Below are 21964 nucleotides of genomic sequence, written 5' to 3'. Positions count from 1 at the left end.
TAAAACAGTACAACTTTAGTATTATAGTATTAGCCACGGTATCGACTAACTGTTGCCATGGCTACGATGCTACTAAAAAAAATGATTATTTCAACATGATTAAATGAAATACGATAATAATTTCCCCAATGTCCATTTATTTCCTTTATCGTATAATGTACTACATCAAATAAAAATAAAAATGTCATAATTTTTTAGAAAGAAATAGTAAAACGTTAACTTTTAAAGGCAGGCTTTACTACTTCAACCAGAAGGGATTAGACCACCCAGCGAGCCAGCGAGGTCACTGTGACAGGTGGCTATCTCATTAACTCAGCTCTCATTTAACATAAGAAAAAGAGGATCATGGGGGACCAACAGGCACCGATTGGGGAAGTTTACTATATAGAGGGAGCAAGTAGCTACAAGTAGGACAGTGTGCCTTTAAACTGTAATAACTCCTCTTCATTATTGCAAACATACTGTTTCCACGATTGTACTATTGATCAAAGTAACTATATAAAATAGGTAAAGAGTGCAAAACTTTTATATGGCAATAATGATATTCACTTAACAAATTTGACCCTTTGGATGCGTGATGGATTGGAAGCGTGTGGCATTTTCAGTGCTTTCTATTTGGCCACGCCCACGCGACTAAGCATATTTGTAAAGAAAGGGCATTCGTTTTGCATGACATGTAAATAACATTGTTTACTTCGTCTCGAGAACTGATCATAATATATGAGAACAAATAATAAAAAGAAACGATTTTATTGTGTGCATTTACGCAGCCCGAAACAGACTAGAATATACCTGTCACATTATCTGCATTGCATGCATGCATGCATGATAAAGCAACGCAAGTACATTATGGATCATGATGATATAGATTATTATGATGATAACAAAACATATAGAATGAAAATGATAAATCTATGAAATCATATACCTACCTGGCCGCCGAGAGCAGACCCCATACCCAATGCAGATCCCCGTCCTGGTCCTAATGCAGATCCCCGTCCTGGTCCTAAAGCAGACATGACTATATTATATACCTCGACTTTTCTGACGAATACAAGCAAAAGCACTCTCTATAAACACAGATTGATGTTACAAAATCATTCACTGGAACGGCAGAAGTATATACTCCTTGTGATATGTGACTCTGCGTGAAAAGTTAGGGAGCAAAGTGTACTATCGCCGGTATAATAGTTAGGGACGTTGTGTCGTGATAGCTGTTGTTGTGTGGATGTCAGGCTAGGGTCGAGCAAGGGCTCTCAGCTGAATAGTTGGAGTCTGATTCATGCGTGGGGAGCTGAGACCGGGGGACTCACTCCTTGAGATCACAATGGGCACTTGGTTTTTCCATTTTACAAGGGTCGTATCCAGAATTGTCAAACTATTGGGGTGCCGAAATGTTTCTATTCCCAGAAATTATTCCCTCAGAATACGGGGGTACTGATATATTGAGCTTGATTAAAGTGATGTCCTGATTTTGTTTTGGGGGGATGGAAATATAAATAATTATGTTATTTTATGTCAATTTATGTAATGTCATATTTGCATGACCCAACGACCAGGGGCGGATACAGAAATAATATTTTTACTTTCTCAATTTTACTTAGCGCACTTCCAATTCTTTTATTTGGGTGGATTCATAAATAATAATAATAATAATAGCTCACATTTATTATGCGCCTAATACTACGTTTCTAGGCGCGGAACATATTATTACCCCGGTCATCGGATTCAGGCTTACCCGCACACAAGGTATGCACATTCTCCACTCCCTGGGGAGCATTCCAGCCAGTCGCCATTTTACAAGCGCCACTTGCTAATCAAACCACATTAGCTTTCGCATCCTACCGGGTACCCATTTTAACACCTGGGTGGAGAGTGGCAAATGTAGATCAATGTCTTGCCAAAGGACATTAGTGCCGCGGCGGGACTTGAACCGCGGACCTTGTGATTCACAGTCCGGTGACATATCCACTCGACCACGACACCTCTATAAATACAAAACTACAAGAGATGGCAAGAGAAATGTTTATTACATTTGCTGGCCCAAAAAATGAAAAGAATCTACCGGCATTTAAAAAATAATACTAATTTAGAACTTTCCTCAAAACGAAAGGGCTTGAAAATGTCTTTTAGTAAATAGTCTGATTTTTAGACCCTTGTAACCGGATCTGGTGTACATTTTGTGCCCCGCGCAAAGATCCAATCAGTTTAATTTTGGGCATACAACAACATGCAACAACCGTCGATATCAGAAACTGAAGCTTTCGGCATGGGTGTCGATCCCGGGGGGGGGGGGGGAGGGGGGTGGCCTGTACAATCATCCCCGCAATAATTCACCATCAAAGAAAAAAAAAATGAAGAGAAAAATTAATGAGGGTCCGATGAGAGTAGTTAATGGTTATTACTCGCAAGATGACCATCATTTTCAAAATAAAAGAGAGAGAGAGAGAGAGGAAGAAGGAAGGAAGAGGACGTAAGAGAAAAAGGATTAAGAGTCGAGAACGGTACAACGAATCGTCTCCTTTCTCTAATAATTTAATCAAACGTCAAAAGCTTTCGCGCTTCGCGCGGGAGGGGGGGGGGGGGGGACTCCTCCCTCCCTGCACCCACGCGCTTGAGAGGATAATAACCGAGGTAGCAAGCCCATGTGTGACCCACATGGGTCCCTTATCTGAAATGTTATCTTTATTGAGGGTGACTTGAAAAAGTTAATAGCTTTGAAGGGAGGCGGTGCAACCTGCCACACGCTTCTACCTCTTGGTTGCTTTGGTTGCTTTGATCCATTGCTGAAAATATTTTGGCACCTATCATCCTCCCAACCACGGATACAAATCGACACCCATGGCTTTCGGTCCACTATATACCAGCCAATTCATCAAAGTAGTCTCAAAATCAAATCAAATGGCATGACATGACATCAATCAATATCAATCAATCAATCAATCAATCAATGAATAAATATCAATCAATCAATCAATCAATCGATCAATCAATCAATCAATCAATCAGTCAATCAGTCAATCAATTCATCCATCCAACCACAGAACTTTTAGAGTTCTGTGCATCCAACTCATCCATAGAGATATATACTTAATAAGGCTAGAGTGCGGACTCGTCATACGCGCCCGTTCAAAGCTCTGTGCGCGCATGGAGCGCGGTCCGCCATTACTAAGGAGGGCACAACTTCGAGAAATACCCGGATGTTCCCTTCGAAACTGTGCTACTGATATGCAATGTGAAGCTTCATTTTTCGGGTTGATTTATCGGTTTTCGAGTATGAAACGTTATAATTGTGGTATTTTGCATAATGCATGAACCCTACTCATGCCTCAGTCATGGTATCTGGTGTAGGTCAAGATTAATTACGGGTGTTATGGTGAGGTAAAAGGGACACAAAAAGCTATTTATATTTCAGTATATCTTCAATTTTTCTTCCTCTTTGTCAATATAAAACTGTGATATTATGACATCAAATATTACTTGGCTTTCAACCAATCAGAATCAAGCATTTGGGACTTGTATTTGATATTTATGTCATGATATTAATCAAAGTTTTATGCTACAGGGCCAATGCCGGGGGTCAATGTCTTTCTAATTCAGTTATCATGAAAGCCAGGGTTTATTGATTTAAAACGCTTTAAAGGTAATATATTCATTTTATGTTTATGGCTATTCGTGGACTTCCTGCAAGAGAGTCCTGGTTTTTCCATCTCTCCTGTTTACCTTGTTTCACCACTTTAAGCTGTTTCTTGGCATCCTGCACTTGCTGTCTGGTTACATGTATATTCAGTTTCTAATCAACTCAGACAGAAAAAGAATAGTCATGTTCTTTTGTAATGTCATAGGGTTTCTTTGGAGGCACGGGAACACTTTCGGATGTTGTACATGGTTTTGCTGGGAGTCTTGAGCCATGGGTCTGTTTATATTATAGGGAGGATGTCCAGGAAAGACAGTAGGCACAGCTCTAGGAGTAGGAAGGAGATGTGGTGTGTAACATCCTTTCCTCTCTTGGGTGTATTCCTGCATTACAATAAAAGCAAATGGAAACAATAATGAGTTTTTCTCATAACATGACAATTGTTCTACTATTCATGCTATTTCATGTGATTTTTAAGACTGAAACTGAAAGCAGCTTCCAGCCAAATAAATAAAATGTTAATTGATAGAAATAGTGTAGTGTGCGGTGGGATTTTTAGGCTAGCCTAACGTAGTTGGATAACTCCTGTGATGTGAAATATGGCAGGCTAGCCTGGCTTAGACCAAAAGCTTCAGTCTCTCTATATCGTCGGTTGTTCTACTGAGACTGCGTCTGGCTCCTCTAGACCTCTGAATCTGATTATATTATGGGGAATGTCAACAAATGTCAGTTTTATTAAAGAAATGACCCATATCAGACTGTTATTTCTGTCTAGCCTGGCTTAGACAGCAATAACCATCTGATTTGGGTCATTTCTTTAATAAAACTGACATTTGTTGTCATTCCCCAATACAGATGGCAACCCAGAGATCTCGTACCGCGGGGGTAGCTATAGCCAACAATGGCAGCTTTTTGTGTCAAAAAATTTTCTCCCCGATTTTCTTTATTTAGATCTAATTTTCTGATTTCTAAATCAGATGTAAATTAGGTCGGTATGTCATTTGTCCTAATTACAGTTATCAAAATTTGATAACTTAATATTAAATGTATAATTTACGGACTTACTTATATGAATTATCCAATTTGTATTTCCGAACTGTGAAACGGTACGTTCATGCATTCGAATTATTACCCGGCGGCCGATATATTTCCGGGTCCACCTACCAAAACATAGCCAAATGGCCAATCAGAGCACTCGTTTCGTGGGAGTTCGTTGGTCAAGCTGGGCCGACTCGTACGTAGCTACGGTAGCTATTGGACGTTCGAAAAGAAAAAATGAATATTCATCAACTAAAACCAAGACGGATAATGTTGACGACGAGACTTTCTCGGATTAATCATTAATTTAGGATCTAAATGAGCAAGCTATCGTAAGTCAAATAAGCTATATATATGTTATTTTTAATTAGACTCTAAATTATTGTCATATTGCAGCATGTATGAGGATGTAAAGAGTGAAAATCTCGTTGCATATCTCATTCATCGCGGTCCGGTCGAACCGAACCATTTGTTCCGTACAGTGCCTCACAGAAAGAGGTCCCCAGACTTCAGTCTCTATAATCGGAGGTCTAGTGGAGCCAGACGTAGTCTCAGTGGAACAACCGACGATTAGAGAGACTGAAGCTTTCGGTCTAGCCTGGCTTTGCCTTTCGGGCTTTAGAAATTAGAGACTAGAGTTTAGATCTAGATCTAGAGTCTAGCCTAGATTAGGGAGGCCAATGCCCGGGCGTAAGGCTTCTACACTTACGATTTGTGCGCTCGTCGCCCACTTCAAAAAATTAGCAAAGGGAAAAAAATGATGTAAAAATAAAAATTGAAGAAAATAAGAAAAGAAAATACAATTATACATTTCACAACATACCTATAATCACGGATCTGTAACAGTCTTTCACCATTTGTTGACAATCTTGCAGATTTTGACGTTTTTTAATCCAATAATTGTGGTTGCAGACGACCTTGACGCACTCGCACCACCGACTAAGAAAATCCTAGAGGGCGTAGAGGTTTGCTCACTAAAAACCTTCTCATTGGCAGAAGGTAGACCCTAAAAATATGGGATCCGTTTTGAGTAAAGAACTTTTGATAGAGATCAACATTTCAGATGTTCACAATTGCCACTTCTAACAACTAGAAAATATAAAGAAAAAAGATTATATCTTTTTAAATACAGATTTTTACAAACTGAACATTCTAAAGTAGATAGAGTACGATGTTTCTGTCAATCGTGCGTTGGTTTGAGCCCTATAGCTACATCCATCTCAAAATGAGAAGGAAAACAGTGAACAGTGACGTCATTGTTCGCGCCAAAAATAAAGGGTATTGCAATCTTGAGGAGGATACCGTAGTTCACGTTGTGGCTTCCTGCTCGACTACTGTCAAGTGTCAACCTTCTGGAAGACCTTATCGACAGAGCCAGTAGACTCCTGCATAATGTCCTCGACTCTGCACCAAATACACCACTGCTCAACACCCAGGACCCTTCCCATCTGACTTGCGCTATTCTCTTGCCATATGATCCATACCTTCCCTCCACTGTCAATGATTCTATTTTAAAGATGACACTTCACTATCTTTACAAAATTCATGCCCATCGCCTGCACTCCATACCCTCCAACTAAGGATTTTATAACATATTTACAGCAGCCTACTACTTCGAATGCGATATACTCGCTGATCTCCGAAAAGCGGAGGGACAACAACAGAGAGAGAGAGACATAATCTGAGCTCCGGTCAGATCGTGCGCAAAGCGTAGTCTTATTTATAGACCCTAGTACCTTATTCTCACAGCACTAGATACGAGTGTCGTGCAGTAATGTATGAGAAGTGTTAAAAAAGATATTTCAGTAAAAAAAAAAGTCTACGTGAGCAGTCTATACTCCAATTGAGAATTGAAATGAAAGCCATGATTTGAAGGTGTGTGTTGTATGATACATGGTTAGTGAGTGTGTATGTTACGTATAGCGAAAGGGAGAGAGAGAGAGAGAGAGAGAGTGAGAGAAATATTAGTACACGTACGGTACGTTGCATGCATGGATGTGCGCTATGATTGTGTTCGCTGCAAGATGGATGTTAATTGGACCTCGTAACTTCTCGATCGTTGATAATAAGGAATAGTCTACTCATGAGGAAATCAAATTATTGGAATGCACATCTAAGGTAAATATCAATGAATTATATATATTTCTATTCTTCATTTTTGAACCATCGTCTTCGGCTCGTAGTAGTAGAAGATGTAATCGTTCGCACATTGATGGCTGGACTTCAGCCTGCATCGGGGCTTGCCTGTGTCGGTGGTGGGATCAACTAAGAAGAAGAATGTGTGTACGTGTGCGACCGATTCAAGGCTAGCCGCTGTTGAGTGATTGCACTTTCGCGCGAAGTTTTAAACTTCATCATGAACTTTGTCCCTCGGGCCTGTCTAATTATGAACGTAACTTTGCGACATGAAATATAATTGTTTCAAGGCTCTTACGTACGGAAAGGCGTAGAAGGAACCTCATAGGAACTAGCTGGATATCTCCTATTTGATGGAACTTCTGGAGTCGGCAGATGGGTGGATTTTCTTAGTGAAAGTAAATGCTTTCTTTTAATCTTAGTTTTAGTATAAACAAATTAGTAATTAAAAAGTTAGATTTGGGCATTGGCCTCCCTACTAGCCTAGATCTAGATCTAGTTAAAATATAAAGAAGTTGACATTTGATTTTTATCTTGAAATTAGATAAGATAAAATTAATTAGTCTTTATCATTTTATTCTAGACTTTTCTTTAATAGAATCAAGCTCATGGAGTTATATTTCCGAGTTGGACTCTCTGGCTCTTGGAGTTGCGAGCGACTCCAGCGCAGCAGAATTTTCCCATCACCGTCCCCAGAACCTTAACCCATGCCTGCCCCCAGCCCGGCGGGCGTGGACTGGCGCGCTCCGCTGCTGCAGGAGCTGCGGTGGCTTGTCATGAGACAACCCGGGCCGGGTACAGACTACAGTCACTGCATAAACTACATTTTTAGCTCTAAAATCACCTTATTAATCAACATAACATTAAGAAGAACTTACTTGTGAACTATTATGCAGTTCCCTTTCTTTCTTCGGTTGGAACATCCAAATGCAGCGCACGAACCTGGCTTCTCCAAATTTTTCCACGTATGTTGTGCACAGTATCTTGTTGGGTCGTCCGTTTTTCTGCCCTCCTTAGTAATGGCGGCCACCGCTCCAGCTCGGAGCAGCAATTTGAGCGAGTACGCCCTCTAGTGTTTAGTAGTATATATCTCTATGAACTCATCTAATCAACTGCATTAGCAAACTTACTTGGGCTTGTTATTTGGCAGTTTTGGGCGGAGAAGAAGCCAATTTGACGAAACCCAGGAGCTAGGAGCGGCCTTTCATGATGGCTGCTAGATTTTTACTCAGACTGCAACCAATGCCTTTGCGCTTTGGTTGCATAATCAGGCAGAGGGTATGTATAGATATTCATCTTTCAGTTTAGGCTATCAGTTGCTTTTAAAAACACTGCTTAAAATGATATTTGTATGGTTGATTTCCTATGCGTATTCAATTCGGTCCCACATGCTGAGGTCTGTGTTTGTAAAGTATAGTAGTTCGGGCAAGCTCGGAATTCGGAAGTCTTCCGATATCGGCAGTCCCTGGCCACTACTTTCTGAATTCGGATCGCCAAATCCTCATAGCATATGCGTGTTCACTGCAAAAGAAACCTAGAGCGTCTTTCAGTGGCGGAGCCAGGCCAGGGAGCCGGGGGGGGGGGGGGGGGGGGGGGGGGACGAATAGGCTGTGGCCTGGTCTGCTGGAAAAACAGGAGAAAGAAGGTCAAACTAAACGGACTAACAAAAAAGTTAGGCCTACCACATCCTGCAGCAAGATCTCAGACTGCAGCTGTCAAGAAATTTTCCATCCTCTCCATCACACGTAATTAATTCATTGCTCTCTTCGCATCAATGGGTACCATCTTGACAACGATGCAATACAAATGGCTAAAGATTGAAAATACCTTGGAGTGAGGATGACTACAGATCTGTGATGGAATCTTCATTGCCAGAACATCAGGCAAAAGGCAAGTGTGTCACCCCGTTGCAAAGAGGTAAAGACCAGGGCCTACACTGCATGAGTCTGTCCTCAACTGAAGTACGTGTGAGAGGCATGGAATCTGCACACTGTCAAAACTATCAACTCACTTGAGCAAGTACACAGATCAGCGGCTCTATTTGTTCACTGTGACTAAAATGACTTTAGGAGAACAACATCCTCCTCAGCCCTTGCACAATACTCTCTTTTCCATTGATTATATCATCAACTGATCTACATGCATCTCCCACAAGTCATCATGCCAGCAACTTACTTCTGAAGGCATGACCAGTTGACCACACAGATTTGCAATATTCCCAAGGACAGTTCGAATATGGAATAGGGATCTGTCATACACATTGCAAACCCAGCTATATTCAGAGAGGCGGCACTGCCCCTCAAGAGCATGATGCTGGCTCCTACTGGGTCCCTCATGCTATACAAGGGCCCTAAGGCAGGCCCCTGAACCCCATCCGTAAAGATAGAAGTGGTCCCCCTGGACAGCCTGCCCCTGGAACCTATCCTAAACAACCCTTTGTTCTATAAAATGGTCCTTAAGAAAGAGAGAGTGTGTGTGAGAGAGAGAATTGATTTCCAAGGGGAAAAAACACAGGGGCAGTGCAAATTTCAAGGAATAGATTATAGTTTCTATCTCTCAAGACAGATATCTTGAAGGTTCTAAATTCCTAAAACTTGAGAGCATCCAGGGCTTGCACTTATGCCGACACCACACATAGGCTTTGGCCCCCTCTTAATAGGCCCCTCGCCGCTGTCTGCGTCTGTACATATATACACATAACTCCCAACGCTAATGTAACAGGCAACAACAAATGTTCATCTCAAATCCATGGGCCATGCATTGTATTTATAATTGTAGATCTATAGACCTACCAAGTGTCCCGCTTTTTGCGGGACAATCCCGCATTCAGCAATTTCCGGAAATTAAAAAAAATAAAAATGATAATGCCCAGTTTTTGTAAACTGAAGCATTAAAAATCCTTATTTTTAGGCCTCTGGATATCCTTTCCTATTTGCTCATCTCAAATCTATGTGCCATGCATGGTATTTATAATTGTAGATCTACAGACCTACCAAGTGTTTTGAAAGTGCCAAAACCCATGAGCCTCTGGGGGCTACCCCCCTGGACCCCTTCCTTGAATTTTGATGAGATTTTGATTTTCGATGCACCTTCTCTTCAGAAGATGAATCATAAGAAGAATATTGAACTAGATGTCAATTTCAAGTTGAACATGTGCGCAGACAGGCTCCTCATTATATATAGCATCCTGCCTATCTCTGGTTACAATTGTTGAAAATAGATGTAAGGTTAACAAATAAAAAATTTCTCCAAGGCTTGGAGGCTTTTTTCAGTATCCCAAGTCTTAAGACACTGTACTCCAAAACAACAAAAGGTATCCTAAGCTAAATGTAGGAAGAATTAAATGTTATGAAGACATGCCGTCCATCGTCCATATATCCCAAAGAAGATGCCTTGCCGAGATAAAATTGAATGGTTTACATACATTTTTGTCATCATGAAAATGCATGTATTTAGGCCCAAAATGAATTGAGCTTGATGCTTTGGGGCTGCTGTAAGTTGAATCAAGTGCTAGTGGCTCAATCTGCAATATTGATGCTATCATGAAAAAAAGAGGACTTTATGAATATAAATCCTACAAGAAGACATCAAACAGTCAGCCCAAGAACGGAAGTCGGATGCAAAATTCTTTTTAGTTTGCTCAGCATTGGGAGCATCTGCAAAATGTTACCTGGCTGGAATTCTCCCCAGTGTGTAGAGGAGGTGCATACATTGTGTGTGAGTAAGCCTGAATCCAATGACCAGGATGATGTTTATGAGACTCTGAACATGACAATTGTTGTTGATTGAGAGAGCATAAAGGTCTCATTTATTTCTTCCAATATGTACAATTTAAAAAAAAAAGTTTTAACAGTATGTCATGCATTTTTTTTTTTTTTGGGGGGGGGGGGTGTTTCAAGTTTCAAGTTTCATTTACTTTCATATTTCCATTGAATATTTACAATAAGATGACAAAACAAAGTTATGACATCATTAAATATATAATATCACACAATCAGACATACATGTATCTATAATTGTAAATGTTCAGTAGACCATGGGTGAGAAAAGTATGTCATGCATAATTTCATGTTTACATCAATATATTTGATAACAGAGTAATACATGCAGCATATGAGCTAGTAATACAAATAAATACAAAGTAATGAAAGAAAAGGGTGTCCCGAAAAAAGGAGGGGATCACCAGAGCAAAAAAAAGAAAAGAAAAAATAGAAGAAAAGATATACAATTGCTTTAAACTTCCTCCACGTTTGGTAGCAGAGTGGCTTAAGAAGAACAACGTGGTGGGTAATGGAGTAGCAATCACAAGGAGAAGACCTTAGTCGACAGAACTCAAGAAGCACTTTACAGGACAAGGAAGCTGAAGAACCAAGCTGTACTGTACATGATCTGCCAAGAGGACTGTCACTAGCAGAACATCTGTCCACAGCGACTGCGAGATGTGAAAACAAAACAAAAACAGAAACAAACATAAAACGAAAATACAGAGAGGATGCTTTGAAGTGTTGGTTTTGTTCGATGCAAAATCGTGAACTGCTGATTTTCAGGAAATATAACTATTTAGGTATTTGTCGTATCTTCCTTTTTTATGTATGTACTATATGTACATGTCCATGAAGTACAGACCAAACTTGTCTGTTCTCTGGAGGAAAAAATGATTTTGAGAAAGTTGTGAAAATGTGAGGATAACTATTTTTCTATGAGGTAGTGTTCTCTATATAAAATTTATGTCATGAAAGTTTTTTTAAGTGGTATGGGCTGAGGAATTTTTCAAGGCAAGTCAATGTGAAGTGAGAGAGATAGATGGGGAGAGAGACAGAGAGTAAGAGAAGAAGAGAGTGAGAGACGAAGAGAGAAAGAGAGAGAGACAGACAGACACAGAGAGAGAGACACAGAGAGAGAGAGAGAGAGAGAGAGAGAGAGAGAGAGAGAGAGAGAGATAGTTTGGGAATAGAGTGTATGGCAAAGGAAAAAAAGAGTTTGGAGATTAAAACTATGTATAATCAGGAAGTAAACAAAAGATGGATATTATTAGAGAACAGAGATCAAAAGTACCATACAGAAAAGATAACAGATCAAAGTCCATATCAAATTTTTGCTCAATAGGGTGTATATTATTATTGTTATAGCCTTAGAAGGACAAGAGGAGAAGAGCACATGTGACATAAAGTCTCTGGTGTTTAGTAAGTTCAGTGAAAATTACTACTCGGGAGCATCTTGACATTTGCAAGTGAATTTCCCATGCAAATTGTTGATTCTGTCGCCAAAGGAACTTGTTTTCAACCAGTGTAGTAATCAAGAAATAATAATGAAGCTGTTTGTGTGTTTGCTTCTTCTGTGTGCAGTCTTAGCAAGACAAGGAACTATAGCCTCCTCGTATATGCAGCCACAGTCCCAGACGGCAGCCAACAATTACACATTCCTTGTTCTAGCAGACTGGGGCGGGATCCCGATATGGCCTTACTTCAGCCCCTTCCAGTGGGCTGTGGCTAATCAGATGACCAACACTGCTTCAGATCACATCGCCAAGTTTGTCCTCGCTCTGGGTGACAACTTTTACGAGAAAGGGGTGACCGATGTGGATGATCCACGGTTCAAACAGACCTACGAGGATGTATTTCACTGGCCATCGATGCAGGTACCCTGGTATGTGGTAGGAGGTAACCACGATCACTACGGCAACATCTCCGCCCAGGTGGCTTACACCAAGGTGTCTCAGAGGTGGAAGTTTCCTGATTACTACCATAGCCACTCATTCCAGATCCCTGACTTCAACAGGACATTAGCCATCATCCTTGTCGATACTGTCATTCTCTGTGGCATCACCGACGACGAGACAACCGGCTCAAACCTTCCAGGACCTGCTAGTATCTCGGCCGCAGAAGAACAGTGGAAATGGCTCGAGGAGCAACTGGAAGCTTTCAAGTCGGCCGACTACCTCGTCGTTGGTGGGCATTATCCAGTCTGGTCTGTCGCAGAGCATGGACCGACCAAGATCCTCGTTGACCGGTTGCTCCCTTTCCTGGAGAAGTACAACGTGACTGCTTACTTCTGCGGACATGACCACAATCTCCAGCACATCAAGCAGGATAATTCCACCGTAGAGTACTTTGTGATAGGATCGGCAGATGTGGTTGAGCCATCTCGTAAGCATGAGCAGATGATCCCTCCCTCTTGGCTCAAGTTTATGGACGACAACATAGCGAGCCTTGGAGGATTTGCTCGAGTGACCATCACCAATGACAACATGTTTCTGACATTTATGACAGGACTTCACGGTAAAGATGTGTACTCCGTCAAAATGAATCCTCGTCCGAAGAGATCAGGCTAACAAAGACTACAATTTTATGAAAAATCATAATGCCGTCTAATTCTGTAATAACTCCATACTCAGGAATTTACTAATTCAAGAGGAGGTTAGCTGTCATCACAACTGTGGAATATACTTTAAATGCTTTAGTACATCTGGGGGTGTTTCACAATGCCTAAGACCAACTTAAGTTGGACTTGAAGTATGGCAGGTGATATATGCCCTTAAAAAGTCTTGAACCAGATGTAGAATTAGAGGAAAAGAACCATAGAAATTATGATCTTTAGACAATGTTTTTTCCTTCAATAATAAGGTATAAAAAAAATGTGAATTCTGTAGATTTCTGACGCCCTTGAGAGACCAATGGTGAGAGCAACCAGTGACATCTTAGTCGATCTTAGTCTTTGTGAAACACCCCCTGGTAGTATGACGCACACTGTGGACTGAACAAACCTCTACACTTGTGAGGATATACTATGTAGCATGCAAATATTCTGTGCACTTTGAGTTCAACTTATAACTTTGAAAATTAATTTATCCCTCGACTTGATTAGAATAAAAATTTGGGTTTTGATAATTGATTGCTGCTTATAAAAGTGCAATTAATTAGAGCTTGTATATTAGGCCTTTATCAAAGTGTACTAGTGTAGACAATGTGGTCATCAATCTTATCAAAAGAGATATAGATTACTAGTAGTACTCTTGTTTGAAAATGATGTGTATTTTATTTTTCTTTCCTAACAAAAATAGAAATATATACAAATAATACAATACACGACTTGTCTATGTTAATGTCTACACTTTCATATGACCAAAAATTTGCTTTCTAAATGGCAATAATGATTTTTTTTTTTTAAAGGCCCTGATGTAAATGTATAATGTAGTACTGTGAGCAGTTTTTGATGTGTCTAACATGACGTTAAAGCAAGTGCTATTTGAAAGACTGGCAAAAGAAACAAAATGACAAATAAATCTTTCCTTTCTGTCAACATTTTGATAATTGATACCTCCTTTATTTTTTCCTACATTTGTTTATTAAATAGATGCTTCTCTACTGTAAAACGGAAACCAGAAACACTCAACAAGAGTTTTGATAGGCACTATTTCAAAACTGAAACTTTTGTGATTCTTTGAAGTAATTCATCTGTGGCATTGATATACTTTTCCTTTCAATCTAGAACACTTGCAAAATTTGTGAATGTGAAAGTGTCGGATATAAACGGTAGTCTAATTATCCTTGTGTTTGATTACATTTTTTATGGAAGTCATGGAACTGTTCAGTTGATTGAGCAATTAAAAGAAGATACTTTTCATACAACATTCGAAAGATGGTGCAGGTTTGGTATTTCTTTTGTCATGCGTAAATTGTACAGATGCAAAGGCTATACATTGTGAAGGTCATTAGACTTTGGTTTGAAGATGATACCCCTGAGTATCAACAGATTTCATGCTTTTTTTTCAACAGTTCTGCTTGTACTTTGTGCCAAGTAATTTGGTTTGTAAGTAGGTTTGTTGTTTCTGATAAGATTATAGTTAATTGTGCTTACATCAGTTATCTTATGCTTCCAAACGGGGTTTCCAAAAATGAGGCTTGCCTAATGCAAGAAGGAGAGAGAGAGAGAGAGGGAGGGAGGGAGGTAGAGAGAGAAAGAAAGAGAGACAGACAGAGAGAGGGAGAGAGAATGACAGAAAAAGGGAAAAAGAGGGGGTAGAGAGAGAGAGAGAGAAGTAGAAAATGAAAATTGAGGGGACAAGGGGAAAATATAAAAAAAGATGAGAGCGAAAAAGAGAGCATGGTGACAGATTGAGGGAAAGAGGAAGAGAGGGGAGAGGAATAGAAAAGGAATGTACCCCTGCTGACTCAATTTTATATAATTGAAGACGAGTGTTGATTGGAGTGATGCATTCTTGGTGTGGAGTGTGTGGACCCATTTTAAGACCTTTTTAAATAGATACCATCTCTTTAGAGCCATAGTATATTAACTCTGTGTTTAAGGCTCTAAACAGATCACAAATTCGTTTTGTACATTTATACAGAATTTCAATATCTTAAAGCCCTGATTGTTCAATTGGTTTAAAAGGTTGAGCAAAAGCTAGCCATTGGAGAGCTGTTATTCAGACAAACCTTAATCAGATAATTATCTAAAACTTTGTCTTTTTGCCTGTATCATTAAAAGTTTGCATTTCATTCTTTCACAAACAGCACCAGCTTCTGACCAGGCCGTTGCAGCAACACTGCTACTGCACTGCTGCTGCTGCTCCTCAACCCAAGACATCCACACCAGCTCCTTCATCCTCCTCCTCATCGTCATCTTCATCATCACCATCATCATCTCAATCATCCTCATCGAGTACATCATCATCATCCACCACCAGCACCAGCACCGGCACCGGCACCCCTACAACAGCTGTCACTCCATCATCACAGGGCCTCGCCCAAGACAAGACGGTGGCCAAGGTGGCACCCAGCATGAACCCTGTCCTGGATGTTGGCCCAAACGATGAGGACGGTTTTCGGGAGCGCTTCATCCCCCTCTCCAGGAGGTCCCTCATCAGGGAGCTCATGCAGGAGGATGACTTCCTTACCGATGCGGAGAGGAGACGGTATGAGGAGTTTGCCATCGCCATGGATAATGCCATCAGCAAGCAGTATCATGGTGTTCTAGCAGAACTCAAGGTACATATTCAATTCAATTCATTTTATTTGCACATTTGATAAAAGTCACAATAACAAACATTTACAATACAAAGAATTAATCACTGAATTTTCCTGTCCTTAATGCCAATATCTCTGTCTTAAAGGTTTCTTTTCAACACAGTATGTATTAGAGTAAACAAATGACAGATTCACGTGATACGCAAAGCTTTCATCTGTTATCAAGTTCATCAGAAACTCCTTCTGAATCTTAGCCATTGAAAAAGAACAAATCTCTAGAGGGTAAAAGCGATCCAGTAACTATGTCTCAGACTCTGAAACAAAATCTTGGATTTAGCTCACGCTGCAATGATAATTATAACCTTTAGGTCAGTCAGGAAGCCAACAACTTTTACAAGCCTACAACACTACAGTCTACTGGGGAAAACAAGTATGGTAAAAGCGGTCATTCAAAGATTTTTACTTTTTTGAGGCACTTCTTGATTATTTTCAAGTGCGATTTTTTTAATGGCTTCAATATGACACCATATCACAGACACTGCTAACACGTAGGGGCCGTACATCTCAGATTTAACATTGGTAAACGATCCCTTTAATCTTGTCTTGTCTGATTATTATGACAGCAACTGTTTGATCCGGTGAACCCAGACAAGGACACCATCGCTAACCGGTTGCTAGGGAAACGGGAGAAGGACGACAGTGAGTTCTGGCTGATGCAGAAACTCCAGGCTCTGATGGAGAGCGCCAACTTCCATGAGCTACCCAGTCACGTCGTGAAGAAGGCTTTAGATGAGCACATGGCAGGAGAAGGTGTTAATGTGAGTATCTAATATCTTGGGGGTGTTTCACAAAGATCCTAAGTTGAACTTATCTCTAAGGTGGACTTAACAATTATGGTAAGCTGTTAGCATCTTTGAAAATAGTTTGTAAAAGTTATTTTAAAAGGCATAAAACGATGATTCAAATCATTCTTATTTTCTATTATCAAGGAGATTTCATGTTCTTGATGTGGAATTTATAATAAATCTAAAATACTTGATTTTTCGCTTTTGAATATATTATATTTTAAGGCTACAAATGGCTCTCCATAATTTTTAAGTCCAACTTAATTTGACTTAGAATCTTTGTGAAACACCCCCCTTCACTCTTTTTTATCATCAATTTTTTGCTGTTAGTGTGTCCCTCAGTTAACCCAGAGTGTCAGTGTTTATTACCCCTAAATGGCTTTTGAAGATGTTGCAACTGTAACACTATACCTCAAGAGCTCTACAGCTCTATCCTATTACCCAAGCTGAATCACTGATCTCTATTAAGGTAGCTCAGCCAAATGAAGTTGCACAAAACAGACGAGTCCGGAACGCACAATGTATAATTGTTGGAAAACATAATTATATCATACAGAGGTAGAACCACATGATTAGGATATGGAACTGGTAAATGCATATAGCATCCTGATGAGGCTTAATTTTAGCTAAACTTTCATTCAGATATTTCAAAAAACACTTTCATTTCATGAATATTAAAGAGATATCTGATATTAGTGTGCTACCTGATCTTAACATGGATGGCACAACAATCACTCTTTCCCAATCTGCCAAGGATCTGGGAGTCACGGTGGACAACGTGCTAAATGTGAACCAGCATATACGCAACGTGTGTCGTATCGCAGCTTTCGGGATCCACAAAGTTGGAAAACTGCGAAAATTTCTGGATCAAAGTTCTACTCATCGTCTTGTTAATGCCCTTGTAACTTCCCACCTTGATTACTGTAATGGACTATTAATCAATCTCCCTAGCTCTCATTCAGCCCCTCTTCAACATATTCGTTCTCTACACTGGCTCCCCCTCCAACAACGTATCAAATTCAAGATTCTCATGCTGACATACAAGGCCTTTCACAAACTTGCTCCCTCATATCTCTCGGCACTCATCACTCCTAAAACTCGAACTTCATCTATGCGTCTCAGATCATCATCCACAGCACATCTTCATCTTGCCCCAGGCCCTCGCACCCACACCCGCTATGGAAATCGTGCCTTTTCTGTCTGTGCCCCCCAACTTTGGAACAATCTTCCCCATGAAATACGCGAGTCCCCAACCTTAGAGACATTCAAAAGTAAACTTAAGACTTATCTGTTTAATATGTAATGTAATGTAATCATATTTTGTTTGTTTAACTATAAAGTGTTATGTAAATATTAACTATTATTATTGTATGATTGTTATTAGGAATTTGTTATTATAATTATGTATCATGTATTATATTCTTGTAATTTGTAGGTTAACATTACTTTAATTTAATATTTTGTTAAGCGCTTAGAAACTTTGTATTAAGCGCTATATAAATGTAATTTATTATTATTATTATTATTATTATTATTATATCGACTGCTAAGAGAGGACTGGCTATTTTTATACCCAGTCGCGTCTCGGTTGATAGCAGTGGAGGCAAACTTCCTGAGAGCCAGTATAGAAACAGCCAGTCCTCGAGTATTCAAACAGTCAAATTCCCTTTTATATGCCGAATTCAAACAAAAAATCTACCAAGAATTCTCACCTTATCCTTTTATCAAGTAAAGATTGGTTAAAACATGATGGAAAATCTGATAAACTGTCTGTTTATCACCGCCCAAAAAATGACTGAAATTTTTGATCAGTTGGGAATCGCAGACAAAAAGCACTGTATGATGTCCGCACTCGCTCAAAGAACATTTTAACACGTAAACCACAGCAAGGTATCACAGCAAGATTTTATTATTTTCCCTGTAACTGGAATTTTGCCGGGATTTTACTCTTGGACTATTAAATGGTTTTGGCATTTTTTGTTCCTTTACGGGAATGGCTAAAATCACGACTGCAATTTCGACCAATCAGATGGCTGGATTTCTTAAGTGAGGTATATAACAGTAACTATTACTCCTTTTGTGGTCTGGATGCGTCTTTTCGTTGAAAGATGCTGACTTACATGTAGGAGTTGATAAACTAATGTTTTTGTGATTCAAGATATAATCAGATTTTTTGTCAAATGGATTGAGTGAGGTTTAGGGTAAAGGTCGTTACCGGGTTTGAGGTTCGGTTAAGTGTTAGGGTTAAGATTAGGTACTGTGGGGTCCGGGATTGAAGTTAGGAATAGGACAAGTGTTAGATGTTTACTGCAGAGTTGATGGTTTACTGATCAGGTGTCGTTCAATCAGTCCCTAGCTCGACAGGAGTAGAGAAGGATTAGTCTGCCTACTCTAGACTAAATACAAGACTGTACTTCAATGGTAGGAGGGAAATAGGGCACAGTTCATTGAAAGCAGTGAAAGCCCACTTCAACTGAAAACAGGCTAGACCTTCAGAGTCCTGTAACATCAAGGGCATGTGTTATAAGATATTTATCGAGCTAACAATTTTTCGGACCAGTCCATTCTTATTTCTATTATTCTTTAGCGACTCTGGTCTTTTATGATTTAAACAAAGGTTTATCATGATGGCTTGATCTTGAAAGTAGCTCATAGAAGTCTCTCACTCAAGAATACTCCATGAGATATATTTATACAAATGAAACCTACTTTAATGGGTGAAAATTAAAGGAAATTCACTCTTTTACATGTTTTATGACCTGTCATGCAATATTTTAGTTTGTGTTTCCCCCTCATTCAGTGGGGATATCATCGGAAAGAGGTTTTGATCTATATAATCCACTTGTCGATTCCTACGTGCACCTTGTAAAAATCTCCTGTTTACAATGTTGAAGGTTCCATGACTTTCTCTGACAATACACAAAATGTAACTTGTATATGGCAATTTTTCATAATTCTACTACATTTTTTATTTCCAGGTCAGTGTGAATGCAAAGAACTATGAGATCCTGAGATTCTGGGCTCTGGGCAAGGAACTTCCTACAGACACCACTCCCTGGTACAAACGTCTATCAAAGTCCTTCTTCTACAAGGCTTCCAAGAGGTCACCACCTGCTGCTATCCGCTACTACAAGCGCATCGTCGTCGCCGTCAAACCCAAGGGCCAAGACAAGCTCATGCTAAAGATGTTCAAAGAAATACCCACGGGGGCGCTAGAGCAGTTACTCCCTGACGGAAAGATCAAGATGAGTGGCTCTGATCAGGGTCTCCTGATGGCCACCGCATCCATTGGTTCCCTCACTTTACTGGTGAAAGTGGTGACGGTTCTAGCCGACATCCAGCTCCAATGGACTCTCATCGTCGCCGCACTAACAGGTATCATTGGACTCCGCGGATGGAACACGTACAAGAATCGGCGCACCCGCTACATGATGCAGCTGTCAAAGACTCTTTATTTCAAGAACGTTGCCAACAATAGAGGGCTCCTGGCGTTGGTTGTTGATAGGGCTCAGGATGAGAGCTTCAAGGAGTGTCTCCTGGCATACACCTTTCTACTCACCAACAGACCTGAAGCTGTGAGGGAGGCAGCTAATACAGACCCAACAAGTCTTCCTTCACTACTAGGTAATCAGAATGGTTCAATATATGGGATCATTTTGGTAGTATCTTCAGAATTTGATTTGGGTGTTTTTTTTACCTGATTGTCTTATAATCGCCCTGCAATTTGAAATGCTGCTATTTGAGAGCTATTTCACTTCATAAGTTTGTGTGTAAAGGAAAGTCAACAATTAGGACCAGTAACACTAATGTAGTTTTGTATCCATTATAAATAACCACAAACAAAGAACAACTCCCTCTCCCCCACCCACCCCCCCCAAAAAAAAAAAGAAAAAAAAAAAAAATTGATTAGGAAACAGAATTTCATCTTAAATTATTGAAACATAATCAAATTGGTGCCGGCTAAATCTTTTTACGGTCATCACTACCTTGAGAAGATCCTATAATGATGACTGCAAGTTTATTTGAAGTATAGCTCATACTGAAAAAGATCTGAAGATTTTGAATGTCATACCCTAGGTCTGTCTAAGTGCACTCTCATATAAACTTTCTTCATTATCTTGTTGTTTCCCCTTCTGTTCAGGTGGTATACCTGGCTCAGCCCTTGACATGACCGTTGAAGAGTGGGTGCGGGAGAGGACGGGTGCAAACGTCAGTTTCAGCTCCAAGACCGCTCGTAGCATCCTGGAGGACTTTGGCATCCTCTACGCGGACGAGGACGACACCCTGGCCGTCCTTCCCTTGGATGCCGCCCTCTTGGGTCTCCCCCGGCAACCGGCTTCCATGGCAACGAGAACAGAGGAGGTGGAGCTAGAGGAGGGGTACGACAAGATCTTCAGAGAAAACGAGAAGACATACAAGAAAGAAGATAAGACGCAAAGGAGGCATGGATGGTCATAAGCAAAGATTAATTTGGAATTCAATTCACCAAAATTTGAAATATATCATATGAATTTTGTTTGTCAAATTGATTATTTTGCAATCAGAAGTGATTTACTCTCTTGTAGAGCAATGCCAATTACCTGAGCGGGTGGGGGAGGGGATGCTGTTACCTCTCCAAGTTGCTGTCAGTAAAATCTGTTTTAGGGACCAGATAAACAACCAAACAAACTTGCCTGCAGTACCTCTTAGGAAGTAAAGTCTTTGTAAAGTGTACCAAGTCCTCTTTGAACCTTACTCTAGTTACTACTTTATAATCCATTGCTACATATGATATCACATGTGAACTCTCAAACATGTAGTTCACGTGTTTTTGATAAATTGGTTCCCGTGTGACATCGTTAGCCAAAATTATTAAGGGAATTTCAGGAGATACAGTACTTGTAGTTTACTCTGCAATTATGCAATACGCACTGATACTTTAGTTTATACAGTGGCTGTCAACTGATGATATAAGCAAAGCTGTTTAAAGAGTTAATCAAAGAAATCTGTCTGCCTGTCTGGCGCCCTCTTTGTCCTAAACAATGCATCTCTCAGCTTCTCTCTGTCTTCCAGTCTCTATTTTATTCTCTATAACATCCCTATTTTCATGAAGTGACGGTAGTGAGGAAAATCGTCACGCAAAGTGAATGCAATTTTTTTTCACTACCGTCACTTCGTGAAAACAGCAACGATAATATCATTTAGAATATTGGGGGCTGTGTTTCAAAGTCAGTTAAGGTGTTACGAACACATCTGTGTAGAATGAGTGTATTCATAGGTGCAGCTAATTTTGCCAATACAAAGTTGTGTATTTATTTGTTAAAGGAAGCAATAAAAAAAAAATCATTAATAACTTGGGAAAA

At 40.0% G+C, this 21964-nt stretch overlaps 2 protein-coding genes across 6 annotated transcripts in view; one reads left to right on the top strand and one right to left on the bottom strand.

Moving 5' to 3' along the window:
- The window catches only part of LOC100893866 (PDZ and LIM domain protein 4), an 18867-nt gene extending 10176 nt beyond the window's left edge, over window positions 1–8691 (bottom strand). For 4 of the 5 annotated variants that reach the window (XR_973656.2, XM_011682627.2, XM_030975269.1 and 1 more), the window contains exon 1: window positions 933–1238. Coding sequence is in view for 4 of the 5 variants with exons in the window: in XM_011682627.2 (XP_011680929.2) it covers window positions 933–1019 (87 nt within the window). In the remaining variant the exon portion in view is untranslated. Of the gene's footprint in view, window positions 1–932; window positions 1239–8638 lie in introns of those variants that run through there. The other variant, XM_030975270.1, reaches the window with a different exon arrangement.
- On the top strand, window positions 7959–21964 carry LOC592624 (transmembrane protein 143). Its single transcript, XM_792137.5, has 5 exons — window positions 7959–8089; window positions 15325–15798; window positions 16401–16595; window positions 19601–20246; window positions 20764–21964. Exons 1-5 carry the CDS (start codon window positions 8018–8020, stop codon window positions 21078–21080), a joined length of 1704 nt encoding a protein of 567 aa, XP_797230.4. The 5' UTR covers window positions 7959–8017; the 3' UTR covers window positions 21081–21964.

Source organism: Strongylocentrotus purpuratus, unplaced genomic scaffold (genome assembly GCF_000002235.5).
Source record: "Strongylocentrotus purpuratus isolate Spur 01 unplaced genomic scaffold, Spur_5.0 spur5_scaffold_8, whole genome shotgun sequence".
Taxonomy (NCBI): Eukaryota; Metazoa; Echinodermata; class Echinoidea; order Camarodonta; family Strongylocentrotidae; genus Strongylocentrotus; species Strongylocentrotus purpuratus.
This window is presented reverse-complemented; position numbering and strand designations above follow the sequence as displayed.